This window comes from Peromyscus maniculatus, chromosome 2, assembly GCF_049852395.1.
Source record: "Peromyscus maniculatus bairdii isolate BWxNUB_F1_BW_parent chromosome 2, HU_Pman_BW_mat_3.1, whole genome shotgun sequence".
In the NCBI taxonomy this organism is placed as follows: Eukaryota; Metazoa; Chordata; class Mammalia; order Rodentia; family Cricetidae; genus Peromyscus; species Peromyscus maniculatus.
Window position 1 is genome coordinate 83,098,119 of NC_134853.1, and position 24,874 is coordinate 83,122,992.

At 42.9% G+C, this 24,874-nt stretch overlaps 1 protein-coding gene across 1 annotated transcript; it reads left to right on the forward strand.

The window, feature by feature from the left end:
- Nucleotides 1-2,323: 2,323 nt before the first annotated feature.
- On the forward strand, nt 2,324-24,874 carry Dnajc25 (DnaJ heat shock protein family (Hsp40) member C25). The gene is made up of 4 exons (XM_006994023.3): nt 2,324-2,693; nt 19,537-19,689; nt 21,984-22,454; nt 24,421-24,874. Exons 1-4 carry the CDS (start codon nt 2,367-2,369, stop codon nt 24,541-24,543), a joined length of 1,074 nt encoding a protein of 357 aa, XP_006994085.2. The 5' UTR covers nt 2,324-2,366; the 3' UTR covers nt 24,544-24,874.

A 24,874-nucleotide genomic window follows, 5' to 3' on the forward strand; every position in this document is an offset into this window, starting at 1 on the left:
CAGTCAGTGCTCTTAACCTCTGAGCCATCTCTCCAGCCCTCAAATTAGCTTTTTTAAATAGTTAAAAAAAAAAAAAAGCCAGGCACAGTGGCTCATGCCTTAATCCCGGTACTTAGGAGACAGTGACAGTAAGATTGCCACAAGTTTAAGGTCAGCTTGGTCTACACAGCAGCTCTAGGTCAGCAGGGCCTAGAGACATAGTGAGATCTATCTCAAAAAACAAAAACAACAAAAAAAAAAAAAAAAAAAAAAAAACAACCCTCAATCAAAACAAAAAGCATGCCCAAACAGTAAAAATACATGCACGTCAAAACTTTCTTTCCAGGCCTGGAGAGGCGGCGGCGGCGACGGCGCACGTCTTTAATCCCAGCACTTGGGAGACAGAGGCAGGCGGATCTCTGTGAGTTCGAGGCCAGCCTGGTCTACAAAGTGAGTTCCAGGAAAGGTGCAAAGCTACACAGAGAAACCCTGTCTCGAAAAACCAAACACTTTTTTTCCACTTTGAATTTTTGGTTTTTTTTTTTTGAGACAGGTTTTCTCTGTGTAGCCCTGGTTGTCCTGGAACTCACTCTGTAGACCAGGCTGGCCTCGAACTCAGAGATTTGGCTTCCCCTGAGTGCTGGGACTAAAGGTGTGCACCACCACTCACTCCCTGGCTACACTTTAAAATTTCAATTGTAAGACTTCCTGCAGTGTGTGTGTGTGTGTGTGTGTGTGTGTGTGTGTGTGTGTGTGTGTGTGAATTAGCTGTGTGTCTTAGTCACTGCCCTATAGCTGTAAAGAGACACCATGACCAAGACAGCTCTTATGAAAGAAAGCGTTTAATTGGGGCTGGCTTCCAGTTTCAGAGGTTTGGCTCCTTATCATCATGGCAGCAGGCATGGCAGACATGGTGCTGGAGAAGCAACTGAGCACTACATCCTGATCCACAGGCTGAGAGGAGGAAAGCACTGGGCTGAGCGTGAAGTTTTCAAACGCCCTCTTCCAGTGACACACTTCTTCCAATAAGACCACACCTTTTAATCCTTCTTATCAAAGAACCCCATTCCCGGCAACTAAGCATTCAAATGTATGAACCCATGGGAGCCATTCTTATTCAAACCACCCCAGTGTGAGTGTGCTTCAAACCTGAAAATGTGACTATTCATAGACACTTCCCACCCTGGGGAAAATACTCGTGTGTGGCTCATTTTGAATTGGTTTCAAATGAAATAATTAAAGTTTATAGAGAGCTAAAGTCCATGCTGGTACTAGAAAACTTTAATTGTATTCCCTCTGCGTATCTGACTAACACTGTCTATCAGATCTTAACTCGGAGTACAGGCCAATCCCCAATTGCTAGATTCCAAATATAGTTGTTAGCAAGTTGCCACTTATAACAGTTGCTATAGAGTCGGTCACATGGGATATACTTGTCATTTTTAATCTTCATTATCAACTTGACTGGATTTAGAATTACCATGGAAACACATCTCTGACTGAGTGGTTGAGGTGGTTTTCCAGAAGAGTTTAACTGAGGTGAGAATATGGACAGCACCATCGTATACAGTGGGTCGTTGACTCAAACCACGAGAAAACAAATTCGGTAGTTTTCATTTCTCTACACTGACTGCAGATACAGTGCGGCTAGCGCTTTGTTCCCAAGCCGTGCCGACTGCGCAGGCTGTATCCCTGTAACTGGAAGCCCAAATGAACCTTGCTCTCTCATGTTGCTGCCTGCCGATATTTGGTCACAGCAACAAATAAATTATTAATACACTCAGAAATTGTTTTTTGATCGTCACAATTAGGGTGGGTGGTGTTACCGACACCCACTGTAGACAGTACATGAATACTACTAAACGTTTTATATTCTCCAGGCAAACAATTATTTGCTCCAAAATATAAATAAGCTGAGAAACAGGAAACTAGAAGGCCATCGACTTTCAGCGTTCCTGGGAGACAGGCAGTGCAAGGAATTGTCTTAAGTTCATCTTCAGTTTGGGGAGGACGGCATCAGGGCCTGGAGACGGGATCCAAGAGCCCAGAGCTCCCACTGCCGCGGACCAAGTCCCGAGGTCAAGAAGGTGGGGAGTGTGGCTATTCCTGCGCATGGGCTGCACCGCACCGGGCGGCTAGGCGCGCCTCGGGCAGACACACTTCTTCCTCCACTTCAGACTACACCGAGCGTCTGGCTGCCGCAGCTTTGCAGCCCACCGGAAGCCGCCGGAAGCAGCCGAGGCGTCCTTCTCTCCTAGCAACGCCCGGGGGAGGAAGTGGCTGCGGAGCCACGCCCCCCTGCGCCTGCGCACAGGCGCGGCCTGCTGACGTGGACGGGGCCGCTCCGGCCGAGCCCAGCGCGGAGAAGAGCGGCGAGCGAGGCGGGGATGGCGGCGCGGCTCGCTGCGCGCGGGGAGCCGGGGGCTGCCGGCCGACGCCCATGGCTGCTGCTGGCGCCGCTGCTGCTGGCGCCGCTGCTGGCGCGGCCCGCCGAGGCCCTGGTGGAGGGGCTGTACTGCGGCACGCGCGACTGCTATGAGGTGCTGGGCGTGAGCCGCTCGGCCAGCAAGGCGGAGATCGCGCGGGCCTACCGCCAGCTGGCCCGGCGCTACCACCCCGACCGCTACCGGCCCGAGCCGGGCGATGGCCCCGGGGGCGCGCCGCCGAGCGCCGAGGCTTTCCTGCTGGTGGCGACCGCCTACGAGACGCTCAAGGTGAGACCCGCGGGCGCGGATGGGTGGCCGGGGATTTGGGTGTCACACCTGGGTGACCAGGTCCTCTATGACCCCGGCACAGTGCGGCCCCCTCCGGGATCTTTAGGAGGTCCGCGTTTCCCACGTGGTCGTGAGAAAAGAGCCTCCTCGGCCCGTTAGCCAGCATGGCCACCTCCTCGAGTCTTGGAGGACAGCCAGTTCTCTTTTGGGGCAGTTGTTATGCAAAGCTTTGCACTTATTTTTGGTGTAAAAGCATTCTCATAATTTAAGGTGCATGCTCGGAAAGCAGGGATCGTCAGTGCTAGGATCTAGGATAGGGCAGAGGAAAGAGAGGTCTGGAATACTGACTGAGTAATAACTGATCGTGCCAATTTGATAGGGTAGAAGTTTGGCTTCTGGGATGATGTCAATGATGACATTTAGCTTAGGTCTAAAGAACTAGAAAAAACACAAATAACAGTGAACTTTCAGTCCAAAGACTGGACGTTTGACTCTTGGCTCTGACACCCTCGAGTAACCTTGGTTAGCTGTTTCTGCATATCCATTTAATGACTTGAGGCAGAAGATTGAGAATTATTAGTAGGATTTTTTTTTTGATGCGTTTAGTGATTTGACAAGGTTTTATTGTGTTCTGTGGATGTAGGGAGATTTAGCCTGACAGGCTTTTCTTCAGTTACTGCAATATATGTAAGAAATCACCTGTTATAAGTCATGCTTGGGGCTGGAGAGATGGCTCAGCCATTAAAGGCTGGGCTCACAACCAAAAATATAAGTCATGCTTGATGGAGGTATTACTTTTTCAAGAGCCCCATCATGAGAATGCAGCATCAATTATAGCTGTATTTCTTTCTTAGGTTTCTTTTTTGGTGGGGTGGGGGGTAGTTTTTTTTTTTCAGTCTGCTTTTAATGACTTCTTTGAGTCATTTACTCAATGATTGCACTATCATTTAACAGTTGATTCGTCCTCCAGATTAGCTTTACAGAGTTGGAAAGACTGTCAGGTTCCTTTTCTTTCAGGCTTAGAGCAGTTTGGAATTTGGAGCTATTAGGAGCGTGTGCTTCGCTTAGTAAGTTTTCACTAGCCAGTGAGATTACAGTTTTTATTGGCACTGGACTGAGGTATGGGTGAGAAGCTGGTGGAAAGGGCTGAAATTCGAGGGCTTGGTCTAACCCAGTCCTAGAGTAAAGAGTGCTTGAGAACAGACTTCCGAGAAAGAACTTGCTCCACCCAGAGCAGCCCAGCGCATGAAGACCCAGGCTGTTTGCTGAGGAATGAGTGGTTTCTTGCCACTTAGCCTCTGCTGGTGATGTTCCGAAGGCCTGGTGGGGCCCAGGGGACTCTGCTGAGATAGCTCCCAGGGGAGAGCCTCGAAAGTGCTGGTAGTTGTTGCCTTCCCCTGGGTTTTGTATGGCTGGAGATGGGCGGGTAGGTGTGGCGTGGGGATGGCGAGCATGTTCTTAAGAACTTTGAAGTCACGTGTCAGAACTAATGTAGAAGTAGTGACAGCAGGTAACGTTCTTCCTGGGAGGACCCCCAGAACTCAAAATAGTTTTGCCTCTTTCTTGGAGAGATTGTTTCAGAGGCCTTCTCTGGCTGTTTCATATGGTTGCTTCTAAAGGTTTTGGCCCCTAAAGTTTAGAATTGATTTATCAGCAAATAAAAAGCTAGATAAAATAATATGTCCACTCAAGAACAAGGGGCTTTTAGGTAGCTAAAAATTAGTGTGTTAAGCTGGGCGACGGTGGCACGCACCTTTAACCCCTGCACTCAGGAGGCAGAGGCAGGTGGATCTCTGAGTTTGAGGCAGCCTGGTTGACAAAGCAAATTCCAGGTTACATGGGTAAATCCTGTCTCAAAAAACACCAATAGACAGACAGACAGATGGATGATAAAATTAAAAACCAGCCAAACAAACAAAAACTTAGTGTGTCTAGAGAAAGTAACATTTTACTTGACTCTGAAAAGATGTTTATAGCAGCTCCAAACACCTCCCAACAGGGAACTAGGAATAGAATGGCCCTCGTGGAGAAGGGACCAGGGGAGTGTTACAGCACCTACTCCCAAACTGCACTACGGCTAAGACCCAGCAGAACTCTGGAAAGCCCTGTTTAGAATGTAGAGATGAATACAGGTTTAGCTTCTCAATAGAGCATGGTAGGATCTGCTCTGTTCATTGTATTCCTTCACCTGGGAAAGGGCTTTTCATCGCTGTGGTATTGAAGACAAATAGGTGGTCTGATTTGTATTTCTCTCATAATGGAGAACTGAGAAGTTTGCCCAAGAATACCATTTCAGGGTAGTGCAAAGCTTTCTTGAAGCATGCCATCCAATTTTGGAGGGCCGGCTTGTCTCCATATTATCCCACTGAGGCAATGGAGGTATAATCAGTTTTGTTTGTATTATAGCCTCAGTCTGGAACAAGGATTTGTGAGGGATAAGAAATCTAGATGAATTTTGCTAAGAACTGGTCAGGTAGAAGGGTAGGAGAATATGAGTTCTAGAGGCTCTGGGATAAAAATGGCACACAGAAGCCTATCCCTGAATGTTGGTAATAGGTGCATCTTCAGTATGGGGACAGGATTTGTGTAAGACATCAGTGGGTTTGTGATTCAGAGTTGTTTTGCTCGTATAAATGTCCTTTTGAGAGCAAGGTGGGTTTTTTGCGGGGGTGAGGATACTGTTTTTTGCTTGTTTGTTTGTTTGTTTTTAGATGGTGGTGGTTAAAAATAAGTAGTGACAGAATTTAAACACAGTTAATGAGACAAGAAGGTAAGACACTTGGTCGTTACTAATTCAGCAACAAAAGAGTCTGCCTATGCATGTAGACATGGAGGAAACCCAGGAAAAGGGTGGGTAATGGAGGGTAAAGGCTATGCTCAGATGCTTATGCAAAGTTATGCTTCATTTCTGTTATCGAGTAATTTACAATTCTGGGTCACAACATCACTTCAGACCAGAATGATTTCACACAGTGCTGTATGAGTTAAGCTAATGCAAAGGTGTTTGGATTATTTGACTCTTGGGGGTTGAGGGAAATCATAGACTTCAGCTCACTGGCTGAGTCAGCAGCACCGAATCTCCTGAGGTGGAACACTCTAGTCTGGCCTTCTGTGGCTATAGCACTTATCACACACAGTACACTCTAAATGTAAGTAGCTCTTCTCTTTGCCACGAAGCCATGCCCCTTGTTTATTATCTGTGTATCCATAGGACCTAGCACAATGTCTGGCACATCAGGTAATGAATTTTAATTAAACTCACATGTGGAGACAGATTCAGGTAGAATGGAAATTGAAAGTGGGTTTCTGGCATTTTGACATGATTATGTGCAGCCTACTTTGATATTTCACTCAAACTGATTTTAGAATAGTACAAATAAATAAATTAGATGGCTATGAATGAAACATTCCTGCCTAAGAGAAGAATTGTACTGTCTACTTTTAATATTTTGAGGGTTTTAAAATGGGAGCAAAAATAACTTATGTAGGTTAAAACTGGATGAAATACAGGAAATAACACACAGTAAGCAGATGCAAGAAAAGATTGAATTAGAAAAATTGTGATTGGTAGGAAATGAAAAAAAGATTGACATTTCACAAGATCACAAGTACCTAGAAACAGTCATAGGAATATTGCTGGCGTGAAGGTTATCTGATAAGTTGAATGCTGTAGAGAGATTAGCTCTGTCTTGGAAGCAAGGCTTCTCAGAGAACAATGCTTGTTTCTTTTCATCAGTGGCTGAGATGGAAGTACCTCTAGCACTTAAAGAGAATTTGCCAAAGGAGGATTTTGCATTCCCTGTTCTGGGGTATGACTTGCTGTTGGTTTCTTAGCATCTTTTCTTACTCAACCCTTTCCTAAGCTCTGTCATAGGAGCTAGGGAGGAGACTAAGGCAATGGAAGGTGGGACTCTCTCCCTGGTTTTCATTTGTTTGTTTTGTTTTTAAATCAAGAATTGAATTTTGTATATGCTAGGCAGGTGTTGAGCTATCCCAGACCTTCTTTCTTTTCTTTTCTTTTTTTTTTTTTTTTTTTAATTTTTTTCCTTTTTCTTTTTTGAGACAGGGTCTCACTATGTAGCTTTGGCTGTTGTGGAACTCTCTATGTAGACCAGAATGGCCTTGAACAGAGATCCAACTACCTTTGTCTCCTGGGTGCTGGGATTGAAGGCTATGCCACCATGCTGGTCTAGACCTTTTATTTATTTGTTTATTTTGGTTTGGTTTGGTTTTGAGACAGGGTCTTAGATAGCCCTGACTGGCTAGCCTCAAACTCTCTTGTGCCTGGGGATGACCTTGAACTCTGCCTCTGCCTCCCAAGAGTTGGGTACAGGCTTGTTCCACCATGCATACCATCTCTGTTTTTCAGTTTTAAGTCTAATGCATTGTCCGTCTAAGTTACTCAGGTTGACCTTGAACTCACTGTAAAGCAGGCAGATATTGGACCTTGCAGTCAATCCTCCTTAGTCTTCCAAGTAGCTGAGATTACAGGTCTGAGTCCCCGGGGTCAGCTTGACTTTAAGCTTTTATTAAAACCATGGAGACAGATACTTATTGTTTGGTCATAATTTACTTAAGTTATATACCACAGTTCATATTTCAGTGTGAAAAGGAAGTAGTTATTCTCGGATTAGAGACAAATAAATGTACCCTTTTAGCTAGATCTGGAAGAAAGTCACCATGGTTGACCGTGAAAGGGCATTTCTGATAGATGGAAAACAGAAGTACAGTCATTAGTGTTCAAGGTTTGTTCTGGGAGTGGGGTACTATATTTTTTTTCCCAGACACTCTTTGTTTTAAGGAGAAAAAGTTTGCTGCACTTCTTAACATTCCAAATCTTTTCAGTCATGAAGATTCTAGTCAGCCATTCATAGTAATTTGGTATAATTAACTGTCTGTGCCCATGGGTTCTGCATTCAGGGATTCAGCTAAATTTAGATGGAAATATCTGGTGGGGGAAATGTCTGGAGTTGTGGATGTAGCTCAGTTGGTAGAGAGCCTGCTTAGCATGCGTGAGGCCCTGGGTTTGGTCTCTAGTCCAGCAGTTCTGTCGGGTGGTAGCACATAGCTGTAATCCTAGCACTGGGAAGTTAGAGACGGGAGGGGGAGTGGGGTGGGGCAGCAGTTCAAGGTCTTCCTTGACTCCACAAGAACTTTGAAGCTAGCCTGAGCTACCTGAGACCCTGCCTCAAAAAGAAGTGCTTGTACTGCACATGTACATGCTTTGTCTTTGATTTCTAGACAATATAGTGTGACAGTTATTACTTAGTACTTTCATTATATTAGGTATTGTTAAAGGAGGATATAGGTTAAATATAAATGTTGTATTATTTTATATATGGGGTTGAACATCTCAGGATTTAAGTATATACTGTGGTCCTAGAATGACCCCCTCCCCCATTCATACAGAATGATGACTATCATGAAAATAGGCAAATTATCTATTACAGTTATGATGGTAATAAACAACCAAATGAAGTAGTCCTATATAGAGATCAGTGGTTTCCAACCTTCCTAACACTTCCACCCTTTAATTCAGTTCCTCATGCTGTGGTGACCTCCAACCATAAAATTATTTCCTTGCTACTTCATAATTGTAATTTTGCTACTGTTAGCAATGTAAATATCTGCTAAGTAGGATCTTACATGCAACTCCAATGGGGTCTTGACCCACAGATTGAGAACTGATGCTGTAGATCATAGACTGAAGATGGTTTTAATTTCATAGGTCTGCTTTGATTGAGCATGACTGCCTGCAACACTTGTAAGGATTTTGAGGCCTTTCCTGTGATTAGTTGCAAGGTGTGATGTGGTTGATAGTGATTTTTTTCCTATGGGTTCAGAAGGGTATGATAGCATCTGCACCACATTTACTTTCCGTTATGAAACCATAATAAAACGTGTTTTTTTTTTTTTTTTTGGGTTTTTCGAGACAGGGTTTCTCTGTGTAGCTTTGGTGTTTTTTTTTTTTTTTAACTGATCCCTGATTTGGGTTATTATTGCCCACTATGTCTAAGGCTGATTTTGTAACATATGCTTAATTCTGATGCTGTGATTATCTAGTATATGATGTGTCAGCAGCTAATCAGAGCACTTGATCAGTCTCAAACTCCTGATGTCATAATTCTAGTCAAAAACTGACTAGTTGATGAACTAATCCCCATTGCTTGGGTGAATACTCTACCACTGGTCTCTATTCCTAGCCCCAGGAGTTGACATTTTAACTTAGCTCATGTAGCTTTATCATGAGGAAATTCTGAGAAATAAGAACGCAAAGATCTTTACTAAGTTTTTTTGGTAAACTTCTTTTCATAGATCTGTTTCTAGATTGGAAGCCTGTAGAATACGTGGGAGGGAAACTGCTTCAGAAGACTCAGTTTGGGATTAGATGATAATGACCTGCTCCTGTCTCCCTTTTTGAGGCAGTCCTGGGCTGCCCTCAAACTCATTATAGCTGAAGAGGATGGCCTTGAACTTCTGATCCTCCTGCTTCTACCTCAGAAGTACTAGTATTACAGTGCTGCACTATTGTGCCTGTTTCTTTTTAGATGATAATGATGATGGTGATGATGATGGTGGTTGTGGTGATGGTGGTGGTTGTGGTGATGGTGTGTGTAGTGTTTGTGTGTCGCACTTTACCCATTGAGCTGTCTCCCCAGGTCCCATGCCTGGTTTTGTGCACTGCGAGTGACCAAACCCTGTGTTTTGAGCATTCTAGGCAAACGCTCTAGCAACTGAGCCATGCCCTCAGCTCAACTCTTAAGCTTTGTTCAAAAGTTTGAACTTTATTATTATTTTTGAATAGTTTTTACAGGTTTTGAGATGAAAAATAACACAATCTTGTTTGTTTCAGAGAGCAGCTGGAGGGAAGGTGTTGAGATGGGTTAGGGAGGGTGGAGGGGTGTGAAGGAAGAGGAACCTGCAGGCATAGGACTCATGGGACCATTTCTTACAGAAGCAGCTCTTCTCACCTGTGACCTACTTGGCAGCCCGGAGCCGGTAGCATAGCACACTGTGAGATCAAAGGACTGGGATTAACTGTCCAGCGTCACTGTTCTGCTGTACAAGGCTCAGATCTGACCCTTGGCTTGTGACTTTCACTGTTATGGAAGATAGTCTGCAGGAGCTGAGCGTTGTTTAGGTCTCTCTGTGTTTGTGGAGTTAGAAGGTATATTTACAGCAGAGCCTGCCTCAGTCTTACGCTCCTGATTTCTCATGATGCTCAATAAATCTCTGCCTCACTCCCTTTTTTAAACAGAGTCTTGCAAAACTTTCTATGCCTGGCTTCAAATCTGTAACTCTCCAGTCTCAGTCTCCAGAATAGCTGGGATTACAGATTTTGCTGCCGCTCTGCTCTTTCTAGCCATTTTTTTCTGTTGCTATTTAGTTTTTTCCAATTTGTTATTATTATTAATTATTTTGTGGTGCTGAGGATTAAATTAAAGATTTTGGGCATGCTAGGCAAGGACTCTTACCGTGGAACTACACACCTAACTTCCTTGTAAGTTTTGAAGTCTTTTTTCATGCTTATGATGTAAACTGCTTTTCCTTAGGCTTCTGTCTTGTGTACTCTTTTCTGTTTTCTAAGGTCTTTGGTGTGTGTGTGTGTGTGTGTGTGTGTGTGTGTGTGTGTGTGTGTGTGTGAGAGAGAGAGAGAGAGAGAGAGAGAGAGAGAGAGAGAGAGAGAGAGAGAGAGAGAGAGAGAGAGATGGAAGCCAAGGGTTGATGTTGATGTTAGGTGCCTTCTTGAACACTCTTTGCCTTTTTGTTTTGTTTTTTCGAGACAGGGTTTCTCTGTGTGGCCTTGGCTGTCCTGGAACTTGTAGACCAGGCTGGCCCTGAACTCTCAGAGATCTGCCTGCCTCTGCCTCCCGAGGGCTGGGATTAAAGACATGTGCCACCACTGCTTGGTACACCCTTTGCCTTAGTTTACTGAGACTGTCTCTTCCTGAATCAGAAGCAAGTTGATTCCACTAGTCCATCTGGTCAACTTGCCTGGAGCTCTCCTTGTCTCCCCCTCCTGAGCATGAGATTACAGAGGACCACCATGCCCACCCACTGTCTATGGAAGGCCTAGGGATCTTGATTTTGGTCCTCATACTGCGTAGCAAATACTTTCTTCACTGAGCCATCCATCTCCCCAGGCCCTCTCCGCCCCTTTTGACTTCAAGCTACATCTTTGACTTGAGTCTTTGCTTTTAAGCTGATCGCTTCCAAACCTGCCTGTTTTGTAGGCTTGGTTTTTCAACAGCCTCTTACCCATAGCACAAGTACAGTCCTGCTATCTTTGTTAAAGACTGAACTTTAAAAGAGAATAAGATGATGCTTTTCACACAAGTACAAAAAGAATGTATATCATAGACTTTGGTCTAGCTCACTAGTTGATAAGAAAACGAATGTGATAATGACAATTCATTCAAAAGAGAAAGAGTTGTTGCACGTTTTAAGTCCGATAGGGATTACTGAAGAGCCGATAAGGTAGTCATCAGTTACATTCCACTGGATACAGTTTGCCTTACTGTGAATATAAGTTACTGGCTTTACTACCAGGTTTTGCAAGTTACTTCTGTCTTGACAAAGTAGGTTACTCATAGACAAAGCACATATAGTAGCAGAGAATCCCTGGAGGCTCCACGGAGTGCAAGCATATCCAGTCATTTTTTTCCCTTCCCATTTCCCCGTATTCTCCAGAGTTGCTTCCTAGTCCTTTGTTCTTACATAGTGAAATGAATCCTAAATGGCGCTGGTTACCTCGTGAAGAGGTCACGAGCCACGGCCATGCTATCTGTTAGCAGAGAGCTTTATTAGGAGGAAGGGGGAGGCAAGAAGACCCAGCCTGGGAAAGAGCATGTGCAGAGGACAGAGAGAAAGATGGTGGGGGGGGAGCAGAGCGGAGAGAGAGAGGGTGGGGTCTGAGTCACGGCTCTTTAAGGTGCAGAAGGGCTTACAGAGCCACGCCCCGCATGTGCAGATTGTGCGACCACGCTGTGCATATGTGATCACCTGATGATGTAAGACACGAGACCCTTTGCTTAACTCCTGAATTGCGCATGTGCAGTCATGCAGCTAGAGTGAGGGCAGAATTCTAACACATAGGTCACATATTATATATGATTAGAAACTTCAATATCATGTTCAGTATCTCCTTTGATTCTGTTTGGTTGGTTTTTTTTTTTTTTTTTTTTTTTTTAGATAGGGTCTCTCTTTATAGCCCTAGCTGTCCTGGAATTCACTGTGTAGCCCAGGTTGGCTTCAAATTCACAGAGATCCACCTGCCTCTGCTTCCCAAGTGCTGGTATTAAAAGTGTGTGCCACCAGGCCTGAGCTCTCTTGATTGTTGTATATCCTTCTCATTACAAAGTCCTCCATTGTGGTAGTACTTTCTCATCAGGACCACCAGCTCACAAATAATGAACCGGAGACATTATTAATTATGAATGCTGGGCCTTAGCTTAGGCTTGTTCCTAACTAGTTCTTATAACTTAACCCATATTTTTAAATCTTATGTTCTGGCACATGGCTCATCACCTTATCTCCATACCACCCATCCTGCTTCCTCTGCCTTTCTTCTTCCCAGAGTTCTCTCTCTGCCTGGAAGTCCTGCCTATACTTCCTGCCTAGCTATTGGCCATTCAGCTTACCAATCACAAATATACCAATACATCTTCACATAGTATACAACTGTCCTACAGCATTTCCATCTTTTTGTCTTAAGTAAAGAGGAAAAGTTTTAACTCTAATACAGTAAAACTATATACAATAAGAACAAGATTATCAAGTAAGAATTACATTTACAATGTTCAGTTCATTTGTATTTGTCAAATTCAGAGACAATATTCCATTATCTATCCTCTCTTGGTGAATCCAAAGTTTTGTACCTAATTTATTTTCTATCATAACTAAGGAAAACTAACTATAACTATCTAGTCTTCAACCCATCAGAGACCAGAGAGGGATATAGTATTTCCTGAATAAACAGGAAGTACAGAGCAAGCAACTTTGCTTAGTCTTTGGTTGAGGGAAAGTATAGAGCTTATCTGAAGTCCTGGCTGGAGTAGTCCTTGAGGCTGGATCATCTCAGCTAGCAGCTTTGAAGTTGTTCTGGATGCAGATTTTCAAGGAAACTGCAACAGATGCACTCTGAGATGCTGGATCACCTGGGCAAATTGTCCTCATTGGTGTTTGGTCCTTTTTTTCTAAAAACACAAACTTTTAAAGGTAACATACATATCTGTATATGCACAAATATGGAATATGTGGTGTACATAAATAAGTCAACTAAAGATGATTTTTTTGTTCTATGTTTGACCAGATAAAAAGGCATCTGTCAACTTTATAAGTTTGTTTGGACTGCTTATCCAAATTGAAATATAATAAGTTATGAGGATCTGTAACCAACACAATTTATCATGTCTCATCCATTCTTAGCTGTTTTCATGCAGAGGGATCAGCATGTACATCACCTGCCCTGTAGTCTTTCCTGGCTTCCTCTCTCATGTTTTAGCCAAGATCCTCAGGAATTCTCCCCAGATCAAATCTGATCTTTATTAATTTTGAAGGAATCCATAGCTTTTTGTTTCCTTTGGAAACAAAATCACAACCTCTCCCCCAATGTAACACATTTCCCGACTTCCATTCTGAAACAAAGACATCCCTAAAGTAGGCTGCTTTAATTTAGCAGGCCCTTTCATAATCCTTTCAACATGTCTTTCAACAGCTGTCATTCTCTATTCATTAGCATTTTAAAAATTCAAAATTCCCTGTGTTTCCATCCTTATGTGACTTTTCTTACCACTCTACTCTCCCCTTTAAAGACTTTACTATTATTTTTTAACTATTTTTTTCTATGAGTGTCTATACCCATTTTCTTTTTTCTTTAGCCCCTAAGCACAGTTTTAAACAAAATGTAACCTGTTTAGAGGGTTTTTTCAGCCCTTTCTTTTTGTTTTTTCCTTCCTCCCTCCCCTCCCCCGTCTTTCTTTCTTTCTTTTCTTTTTTTGCCTGTGTGTAGTGTTCTCTGACCGCGTGAGCCACATTTCCCTGCCCAGCTCTGGAAATGTGTCGTGTCCACCTGTGGCAGGTGTGTGTGCCCAGTGCCAGCTGCTCAAGTGCTCAGCTGCACAGCAGGGCCTCTTCTGTGTACCAAGCCCAACCAAGAGACCGTGTCGCCAGGAAGCCGCCTGTTTGGAACCTTGTTCATTTGTTTAGTTTTCTCGGGCCTTATTGTGGGGGATATATGTGGCCAGACGGTGGGTGCCATGTGTATCAGTACTCTCTTGTCAGGACCGTCAGCTCACAAATAATGACATGGAAACTTATTAATTATGAATGCCTGGCCTTAGCTTAGACTTGCTCCTAACTAGTTCTTATAACTTAAATTAACCCATATTTTTTAATCTACATTTTGGAATGTGGCTCGTTACCTCATCTCCCTACTTCCCATCCTGCTTCCTCTGCGTCTGGCTGGCGACTCTGCCTTTCTTCTTCCCAGAATTCTCTCTGCCTGGAAGTCCTGCCTAGCTACTGACTAGTCAGCCTTTTATAATACCAATCACAGCAATACATCTTCACACAGTATACAAGTGTCCTACAACACTCCATATTCCATTTAACCACTTAAAAGCCATTACTCATTGATTTTTTTAACCTTTTCTTTTTTCAAAATAATGTAACAAACATGTCTTCAAAATAAACAAGTACACTTAATGCAGTTGTCCTCAAACTTTGAAGCATTTCACTTTTGAACATGATGTTCAGAATAATACTAACTCTGTGGCATAGCATGTAAGATGATTTTGTAGCCCAGGCTGGCCTCAAACTCACAGAAATCCGCCTGCCTCTGCTCCCAAGGGCTGGGATCAAAGGCGTGTGCCACCATGACAGGCACGTGTAAGACTCTTCAGTCTTACTATTCTGTATTTTCCTACTGCTTCCTGAATGTCCCCAGTGCCTCAGCTGAGTCTGTCCTGCTGTTCAGTGCTTCCGTGCCCTAACACTTGATTCCAAGGCTCGTTCCAAGCTCTGGTGTTCCTTACTCACTTTTAAGACCCAGTTCTCTTCCGCTTCATCTCTCTGTGGCCCTCAGCTTGTGAACTCAGTCTTTGTTTGTTAGCACATGAAATTGTGCTTTTAGTGTGCTAGCTTCTAGAAAGGAGGGTTCCTGAGGCTGACTTTACCTTACTGTTTTCATTTCCTCCAGTGTTTAAAAAGAGAAGATTTTCAAAGCTGAGATGATGGGTTCACATTGATACTATTAGCTGAGACATGCAAGAGCAAACCTGCTTTCGAGCTTGTTGAATCGGAGATACTTGTGTTACATTTAGAAAATGTTCAAGACGTAGTTGAAGTGGGAGCGGCCAGGGAACGTGGATGTGTCAGTAGGGCACAGAGAGTTGAATCGTGACCTTGAGAAGGCACGTAAGATGGCTGCACTTCACTTAGGATTGACTGGGGACAGGGAACAAGAAAACATAAAACTGAGAGTAGTTCATTTTCTTGTCCCTTAGCCAGATATAATGGCCTGGAAAAAAATGTAAGGGAGCAGGTTTTATTTTTGAAGCATCATCTCGTGTGTGTGTGTGTGTGTGTGTGTGTGTGTGTGTGTGTGTGTGTGTGTGTAGATTAATAAGAGTAACATATATTTTAAGAATGAACAAATATGAGTACATTTTCATATATTCCTGATTCCTGGCCGTCACCATCAGTAAATGGTCTCCTTATTCTGTATAATAGAACATTTTGATGTAAAAACTGACTGCAATATCTTATATTGCAATTCATGTTTGTTGAAAGTAAACAATGCATATCTTATTTTAAGCCAAGGACATAATGTTTTTGCTCTGGGGAGGGGGTGGTCATTTTCACGAGAGAAGGAGGAAGGGCTGTTTTGCTTGTGGGTTTCCTCTGTTCACTTTTGATCTAGCTATTGGTGGTTGTGTTCCAGTCCTCCTGCATATGCCCAAGAGGATTGGGAATGGATGGACACCAGCAGAAGCACCATTACTCCTGTAGAAATTAGAAACAAGGAGTATATTGCCCTGCTTGTCGAGGCTCAGGACAGAGAGGAAGACACAAGTATAAAGGTTTTGATTTTGGAAAGAAGTTGGAATCTTCTGACCCTGGGACCTTAAGATCCACAGTATTGCTGAAAGAAAAAGTACTACCTTATTGAAAGGTAAGATATTAAACCGTTCAAGCTGTTTTAGCCACATTAGCATATTTTCATAAGCTGTAAATTCAAGTAGTCATTTCTGTAGAGCTGAGGTTTTTATGACATAATCACTCATCCAGCCTTGCTATTGAGCTGCAGACCTGTGTGGCCGGAGAGAGATGTATAAGGAGGAAAAACTCTTACAACAGTTCACATAGTTTTGAAATGACATACTGACTGCCAGGCACTGAGCTAGGCTCTGGGAATATAGAGATTAATGAACACCCTACTGCTTACCTTCTAAGAAATTCTCATTCAAGAACAAGGAAAAACCTGACGATTACAATGTGATAAGTGCTATACTACATAGACACTAAGTGTGATAAGAGTGTTCCGGGGTAAGGGATTGTAGCTCAGTGGTACAGCACTTGCCTAGCATGCCCAAGGGTTAGGTCTCCATCACCACAAAAAGCTGTTTGAAGCAGTAGCATTCATGACTTTTAGGAACTCATAAGGTTAGAGGAAGGGAATATGCTTCAAATTAGAGAGGTTTATATGTTCAAAGAAAGACTACATTGTGTTAGAAGAGCACACCAAACCAGAAACTGCTGTCTGTTTGCCATGCGTAGGAGTGGTAAGGGCTTGCTAGGTCGGTGGGTTTGGGCCAGCTGGGGGTGGGGCTGGGGGGCAGAGTGCCTGCCAAGAAATTCAAACTCTGACTGTGGAGAAACAGTCAAGATAAAAATGAAAACCCTGTGAACCTCAGTTCTAAGATGTTTTAGAGGGAAAAATGCTGTTACATTAATAATGTACCTTAGTTCTCTGATACCACCCCCTAAGAGAAGAATGGCCATTCTTATTCTGTCCTTGGCTACTCATTCTTGGTATCTGTGTGTCTTAAACTTTGTAGGTTACTAAAGAATAGGATTTTTGACTTGACTTAGTTTGTGGAGAGAATTCCTTTTCCACTTTGTACCAACTTTGGATATCTTTTAAATTCCACGGCATGTTTCATCTCAAAGATTGTTTTCATTTTATAGAGGAAAAAAAGATTTTACAGTGAAAATTCAGAAAAAGAAACCATCCTAAGAGAAGTCGGATTTGCCCCTTGACCTTTCATAGCGTTGTGTAGCTTCAGGACTTAGGAAGAAGCTCTGAATAGATGAGGAGGATTCTGAGGAGAGGCGATACTAGGGTGGATGTGGAGTTGCTGCTGGAGCTTTCGCCACCACCCTCTTGTGACGTCCTAGGTCCAGAAACTTCAGAAGGCCCTGGGGGAGGCCTGGACGTGATCTTGAGCAGGAGTGGTGTCTGCTCCTAGACTGTGAACCGCACTAGGAAGAGGGAAGAAAGGAGAGTGAATAGGCGCCCAGCACAGCACATGGGTGCTCATGCGGCAGGTGTTGGTGTTCTCCACGCCGGCTCCTGCCTCAGCTGGGGTGCAACAGACAAGCTGGACAGAGGCTCTGTAGAGACTGCGTGCAGGGTGGAGGAGCTGACCCCAGTGTGGCCTTCAGTTCACAATGATATGCAGTCTAGTTGGAGCAAAAGAATCTTGTTTGAATACATTTCAAAAGATTGGGAGCTAGGGTCAAAGCCCAGTTTCAGGCTTTACGAGGACATTTCTATAAAACTAGCCACCGGAACCAAAAACATGGTGGAAGAAGAGGGACATTCTAGAAGGATTAAGTTCTTAAAGTACTGAGTGAGACACCTCAAGAGGTGTGGGCGTTAGTGTTCAGACCTGCCTGTGTGACTGCTGTAGAGATGGACCTTTGCTAGGTTAGGAGCTCTGGAGTACAGTGATTGCTTGCTAAGGGGTAGTGGATTGATGGCATGGACTGCCGTGAGAAAACCCCTTCTGATAGAAGAGACCGTACAAGGAGTGAGTCTGAAGACAGTATCAGCTGAGCCCACTCCTGCTTATGTAACAGACAGTTCTTCGGCCCTCCACATACTGCCATACAGTGTCTAAAGATACTGTCGTGTAACTAACTAAATACTAACTTTCATAGGCCAGTAAGAGTTAAATATAATGAATAGAGGATAACTTTCATTGAGCACTCAGTTTTTAATGGAAAATACATGATGATTTTAATAAACAGGAAAGATTTTATCATTATCCAGCTTTTTCTTTTAATTATAAGAAGGTACATATTGAAGGACTCAAGGAGGCAAGCCCCAAACAGACCTTGTAGCATCCATCCACAGTGACAGGCACTGGGTTGGATTTTGAAGTGTCTTGTTACTCAGAAGGTACAGCTTGATAAGTAAGTGTTGAACAGTTTAGATTAGAAGGACATCCTCTTAGGTTGTTATTATTTTTGCAGTGGTTTCTATTGCACACCATATAAAGATCAAAGAATTTGTTTTGGTCTTAGTTACCATTTTTGTGAAACAGGACAAGTTGAAAAATAGGTTTCTTTTGAGATAAAAACTGTATCATATATACTTGAATAGCTCTGAAGTAGCTCAATAAAGTGCTCGCATTTATCTGTTAGAAATTGGCTGCATAAAAAGATAAAAGATTTTTAAGGAATGTTTTATTATGATGGGGAGATGCTGGGGGAGGGAGATAAAAGTGCTTGCTTTGTGTAAGCACGATGTCCTGAGTTAGGATCCCCAGAACCCACATAAAGCTGGGTACTGTGCATCTGGAATGCTGGTGCTTCTTCAGTGATGTGGCAGGTAGAGACAGAAGAATCCCTCCCTGGAAGCTTGCAGGTCATCAAGCTTGATGTACACAGTGATGAACAAGAAGTCCCTGCCTCAAATGAGGTGGAAAATAAGGACTGATTGACCTGTCCTCTGACCTTCACGCCTGCACTGTGTCATTCACATGCCTGTATTCACACACACAAATGTGTGTGCGTGCACACCCACACACATCATAAATAAGCAAATGAAGTATATAACATCCCCTAAAACTTTCAGAATTCTTTGGACAGAATTTATATTTATAAGAAAGTTATTTATGAAGTGTACTCTGTCAGTGTGTTACAGCAGCAGAGTACCACATACACATCTGTAGCATGTTACTGCATAGTGTATGTCCTTTGATATTCAGAACACCCATGGAAACTATTAGGACAGGTAGTACTTCTTTTTACAAAGGAAGAGAATGAGGCTCAGAGGAGCTTAGTGTTTTGCCCAAGGGTTCAAAGCTAGACTTTGACCTTTATGTTGTGCTAAGTGATGTCTCAGTGTTCTTTGACAGGATTAGGCTTAGACTGATTTCATCTGCTTTTTGCTGTCTTAATCATTGCTTTCAGCAGAAAAACTAGATAAAGCTGGAACCTGATTTTGAATATAAATAGGAGATAGGCCGTGTTTCTTGGGGGTGGTGGGGTTGAGTAGTTATCAGAATGCCCTGAAATTACAGGAACTTCTGCTATAGCATTAGCTAAAGACTAGCAATTGTCAAAGTGTTGCGTTTTCTGAGACTACTGAAAATACTAAAGAGTTTGGGGGATGTTTGTATTCTGTCTCTATACCTAATGTAAAAGCCCTGAAAACAAAGGGATATACATGCCTTTACGAGTATTGGCAAGTTTTTTGATTTAATATTTTATTTGTAAATATATATATATATATATTCATAAATATTATAATTATGAAATTCTCAATTAACAGATTATAAACTGAAGCTCCTAGTGAAATGCCATATGAAATAGATTATCCCTCACTTTGCAGGATGAAGAAACACGGAAAGACTATGACTACATGCTGGATCACCCGGAAGAATACTATAGCCATTACTACCACTACTACAGCAGACGCCTAGCCCCGAGAGTGGATGTTAGGGTGGTGATTTTGGTCAGTGTGTGCGCCATTTCCATGTTCCAGGTGCGTATTCATGGATGGATGGATATATATATATATATATATATATATATATATATATATATATATATATAATGTCTTTCTGTGTATTTGTGTTGCCTAGTGCTAGCCATTAAATCTGTATTATAAGTACATTTTGTAAATTTTTCTTCTAGTTGAGATTCATTTTTTATTTTACACTTGAAAAATACTCATTTACTCTAGGATTTTTTTCACTGTCTTTATTCATTATACATGGTGCTATATGACCTAAGGTCTTGTCGTACAAATATATATTATAGGAGAACATGCCCTCCCCAAGCCCCCTAGCATTGGAATCTTTGTCATCAGGGAGTCTTAGAAACCAGTGGTGGCTGTTCTCTCCATTACTTTTCTACTGATGTGATAAAATACCATGACAAAAACAACTTACAGAAGGAAGAGGTAAGCCAGGCTGGTGGCGCATGTCTTTAATCCCAGCACTGGGGAGGCCGAGGCAGGTGAATCTCCATGAGTTCCAGGACAGCCAAGACTGTTACACAGAGAAACCCTATCTCAGAAAAAAAAAAAAAAAAAAAAAAGGAGGAGGAGGAAGAATTAATTCTGGCTTACAGTTCCAGAGAGAGTCCATAATGGTGAGGAAGGCACCATTGCCTTCCTCATAGTAGCAGGTGGCCTGAGGAGGAAGCTGACTGATCACACATTTCATCGTGCAGACAGTGGAGTGAGGCTATAACTCTCAAAGCCCACCCAGGGTTGTAGTCCTCTAGCAAGGCTCCACATCCTAGGTGTTTCAGACCCTCCCAAACAGTGCCGCCAAACACCTGAAGTTACAGGGAACCGTTTTCATTCAAACCACATAAATGTCATTGCATAGCTACAAACCCTCCAAACCTGTTTCTTCTCATCCCCCTCTAAGATGGCATACATGAGTGTGTGTAACCACCTGTGTGCCTAGTGTCTGTGGAGGCCAGAAGTGGAGGTCAGATTTCCTGAATCGAGATGATTCTGGTGCTGGGAACCAAACAAACCCAGTACATGGCAGCCAGATGATGTCATGTACTTTTATAGGACTTTTCAGTGATATCCCATGAACTTGCAAAGTTAAGAACACCCTTACCATGGCCTGATAAGGCTGGCTTTCCATTGGCTGATGCTGGCACTGCTTGCCTTCTTTGGCAATCCCAAATGCCCCCCCCCCCCCCCAGTTCTGCATGCCCAGAAGGAGCTGCTGCTCAGCAGAAAACCAATGGCCTGATTCATAAGTGATACACGAACTCTTAGTGTGGTATAAACTGTCCCAGGAATCTGAGTTCAGCCTGGAGTGATGTCTTCCCTGTTGTTCTTTAACTAACTGCACTGCTCATCTGCTCATTTAGAGGAAAAGAACACATCAGACGACTAGGAAGAAAGTAGCTGGCAAGTTTGAGAAGTACTTCTCTCTTTTTAAAGGCTTTTATTGTATGTATATTGGTGTTTGCATACATGAGTGTGTGTAACCACCTGTGTGCCTAGTGTCTGTGGAGGCCAGAAGTGGAGGTCAGATTTCCTGAATCGAGATGATTCTGGTGCTGGGAACCAAACAAACCCAGGTGCTCTCCAGGATAAACATGTGTTCCTAACCTTTGAGCCATCTCTCCAGGCCTGAAAACTTCTTCTCTAGGACAGTATTCAGTTTAAATAATAAAAGATGATATCTTTCAACTCATTAGCATTTGTAGAAGTATTGCCCTCCCCTGGTCTTCTGTTTTTGGTAGATTCCAGGATGTTATTAGCAGAGGAACTGAAGCTCGGATGTGGTGTGAGCAGCAAGGCCTTTTCTGAGAGTTAAACCCTTTGAGGTCGAATATATTTCTGAGTTTTCTCTTGCCAAATGAGTAGAATTCAAATATACTTGAGTCTTTGTGTTCCGAATATGGTAAGCATTCCTGTTGGAGATGTAGCTATTTAGGAAAGAGGTAAAAAGTAATGAAGTTGCCTGAGGTTCTAGCCTGTGGAATTTTAAAGCGAATGTCTTGTTAGCTGTTATGCAGTTGAATCTTCCTCTGGTAAACAAAGGGAAGGGGAGGTGTTCTGCTAATGAAGTAGATCTTTGCGCTCACTGTTGTCACTGGTTTTCTGGGAGGTTCTTTCTGCGTGGCCCTGGCTGCTCTCCGAGTCAGACCCTCTGCCTCCCCTGCCAGGTGCTGGGTGGGCTACAGGCGTGAGTTCCCACACCTGGCTGAGAGCCGTAGTTTTAGTCGGCTGGGTTTCTGTGGGGGAATGGCACTCACAAGGGTTACTGCTGCTGCTTCATTTTTATTTATTTTATGTTGTAGTATTTCAGCTGGTGGAATAGCTACAATAAAGCTATCAGCTACCTAGCCACGGTGCCCAAATACCGCATCCAGGCAACAGAGATTGCCAAGGAGCAGGGACTGCTCAGGAAAGCCAAGGAGAAAGGGAAAAACAAGAAGTCCAAAGAAGAGATCCGGGACGAGGAGGAGAGCATCATCAAGAACATTATCAAAAGTAAGATAGACATAAAAGGGGGCTACCAGAAACCCCAAGTCCGGGACCTCCTCCTGTTTCAAGTCATCCTGGCTCCTTTTCACCTGTGCTCGTACATAGCTTGGTACTGCCGGTGGGTCTATAACTTTAATATCAAAGGCAAAGAGTACGGGGAGGAGGAGAGACTCTACCTCATCCGCAAGTCTATGAAGATGTCCCAGTCTCAGTTTGACAGCCTGGAGGACCATCAGAAAGAAACGTTTCTTAAGCGGGAGCTTTGGATAAAGGAGAATTACGAGGTGAGTGGCAGCGGCGGCTGCCAGTGGAGAGTGGTGTCTTCCCTCGCTGCAGGGCCACGGTGCTGAGGCGTCACCTGCACAGGTGCCTCCTCACCCTTCCTTCCCAAGGCCAGGGTTGAGTGGGGAATGCAGGGCCTCCTTATAGTGTGACAATGGGGCCAACTTAAATTCGTTGTCTTTTTTTTAAGCTGTACTTCAAACACTCTGATCAGCTAATCCTGGTAAAAATTAAGAATAGTCTAGCTTGTCGAACTGCGGTGGAGTGATGTGTGCATAGGCTGTCTAGACGGCTTTCTGTTGTTTGCACTAATTAAATTTCTGCCTTCCAAAACAGCAAGGCAGAAAAAAAAAAGAAAAATTTTGTTGAAATAATTGTTTATTTCAAATAATCAAGCATAGAATCTTCTGAATAGTATTATCAAATTTTGGAATGTTACATGCTTTTTATTGAAATCAACTTACTGTAATACCTTTAAAGCTGGGACGTTTTATTAAGTGTTATTTTCCACTATTGACAGCAGCAGAAATTATTTAGATGTGTTCAGTGATCTAGCCCCAGTGCTGAAGGCTCCAGCACTCTCCTATCCTAGGTTCTGATACAATTAATTGGCTAATGTAATGAATATAAGCATTGAGAGCATTGAAACATTCTTCAGAAACAGGATATGTTAGCTGTTACACTGTTTTGTAGCCAGCTCCATTCTGTGTGTAATGTACTAAATCTTTATGGAAAGTAAAATGACTAGGAGTTGCCAGATGTTTAGCAAGTAACTATACTCCTGTGTGTAAATTACCTAAAAACAGGAGATAATGTACTGTTATTTAGCTCTTAAAACTATTTGAGGGAATGGAGAGGCTCTGTGGGTTAAGTCCTCACTTGCCTCACATGCATGACTGCTTCCTTACGTTCCCAGAAACTACATGAAAAACAGGGCTTGGTGGAGACAGGTGGATCCCTGACGCTAACCAAATCCGAGAGCTCTGGATTCAGGGAGAGACCCTGTTTAAAACAAAGGCTGCGAATGCTGGAGAAAAGACACATCTGCACACCATATTTATACACACACACACACACACACACACACACACACACACACACACACACCATCACTGCCATCCATATATACACACACACACACACACACACACACACCATCACTGCCATCCACACACACACACACACACACACACACACACACACACACACACCATCACTGCCATCCACACACCATATTTATAAACACACACACACACACACACACACACACACAGAGGCATGCACAGCTTTTTCAAAATTGTTTGCTTTAAATCCTGTTCTTTCAGATTGTTGTACTGGGCTGAATTATTATATTGCACAAGGTTTTCTTAGCCACTATTTCTATTATTTGGAAACAATACTCTTTAAAAATTAATGTGGTTGTAAGAAATTGTTCATTTAGTTTTGGTTGACTAAAGCTTAAAGAAATACTAGAAATTCTTTGTTCCTAACCTATGTGATTTATACAACCTTCTTTGGTAACTTTAAAGGAAAAAAAAGCTAATTATCTTTGAAAAGTAGATGTAAATTCAATTTAGAGACAAATGCATATGTAAAGCCAATTTGTTCCTTGGTTAAGTAAAGAATCTGAAGGGAAGGTCCAAGCATGGTGCTGTACACCAATCTTAATCCTAGACAGAGAAAGGCTGAGACAGGAGGACTTTGAATTCCAAGTTAGTCTGAATTACTTAGCAAGTCCCAGGCCAGCCTGGGCTACATTGCAGGAGCCCATCACAGAACCAAAACAGAGAAGGTGTAGCTCTTGTACAGTTTGCTTTTCTTTTTGGACACTGGATGTTGAGTTAGTCTCCAGAAGGCAAACGGACTAAAGTTCAGCTGAAGGGACACTGGAAAACTAGACACTCCGTAACTATAGCAGCATGGGTTCTCTTTGTATGGTAAAGTCGTTTCTGTTGTTTATTCTCACAGGTCTACAAGCAGGAGCAAGAGGAAGAGCTAAAGAAAAAGTTGGCCAATGACCCTCGGTGGAAGCGCTACCGGAGATGGATGAAGAACGAAGGGCCTGGACGGCTAACGTTTGTGGATGACTGAAGATGGATGGGAGGCTGCCCTGCCAAACCGGAAGTGTCATAGTGTTTTCACAGCAGTTACGGGGAGCTGTGTCTGCTGCTCTCCGCAGTAGCCCAAGTTCATGAGAGTCCGATTAAACAAACTAATGTAGAAATTCAACTTTCCCATCAAACTTTATACAAGAGACATTTATGATGTTCAATTTTTATAATCTATTTGTGGATTTTGTTAAAAAAGATTTGACATGGGGATTTATTAGTTACCATTTAAAATTTTTATATGTTTAGTTAAATTTGACATGAAATTTATTAGATACCATTTAAAACTTCTGTGTGAAGTGTTCCTTCTTCAA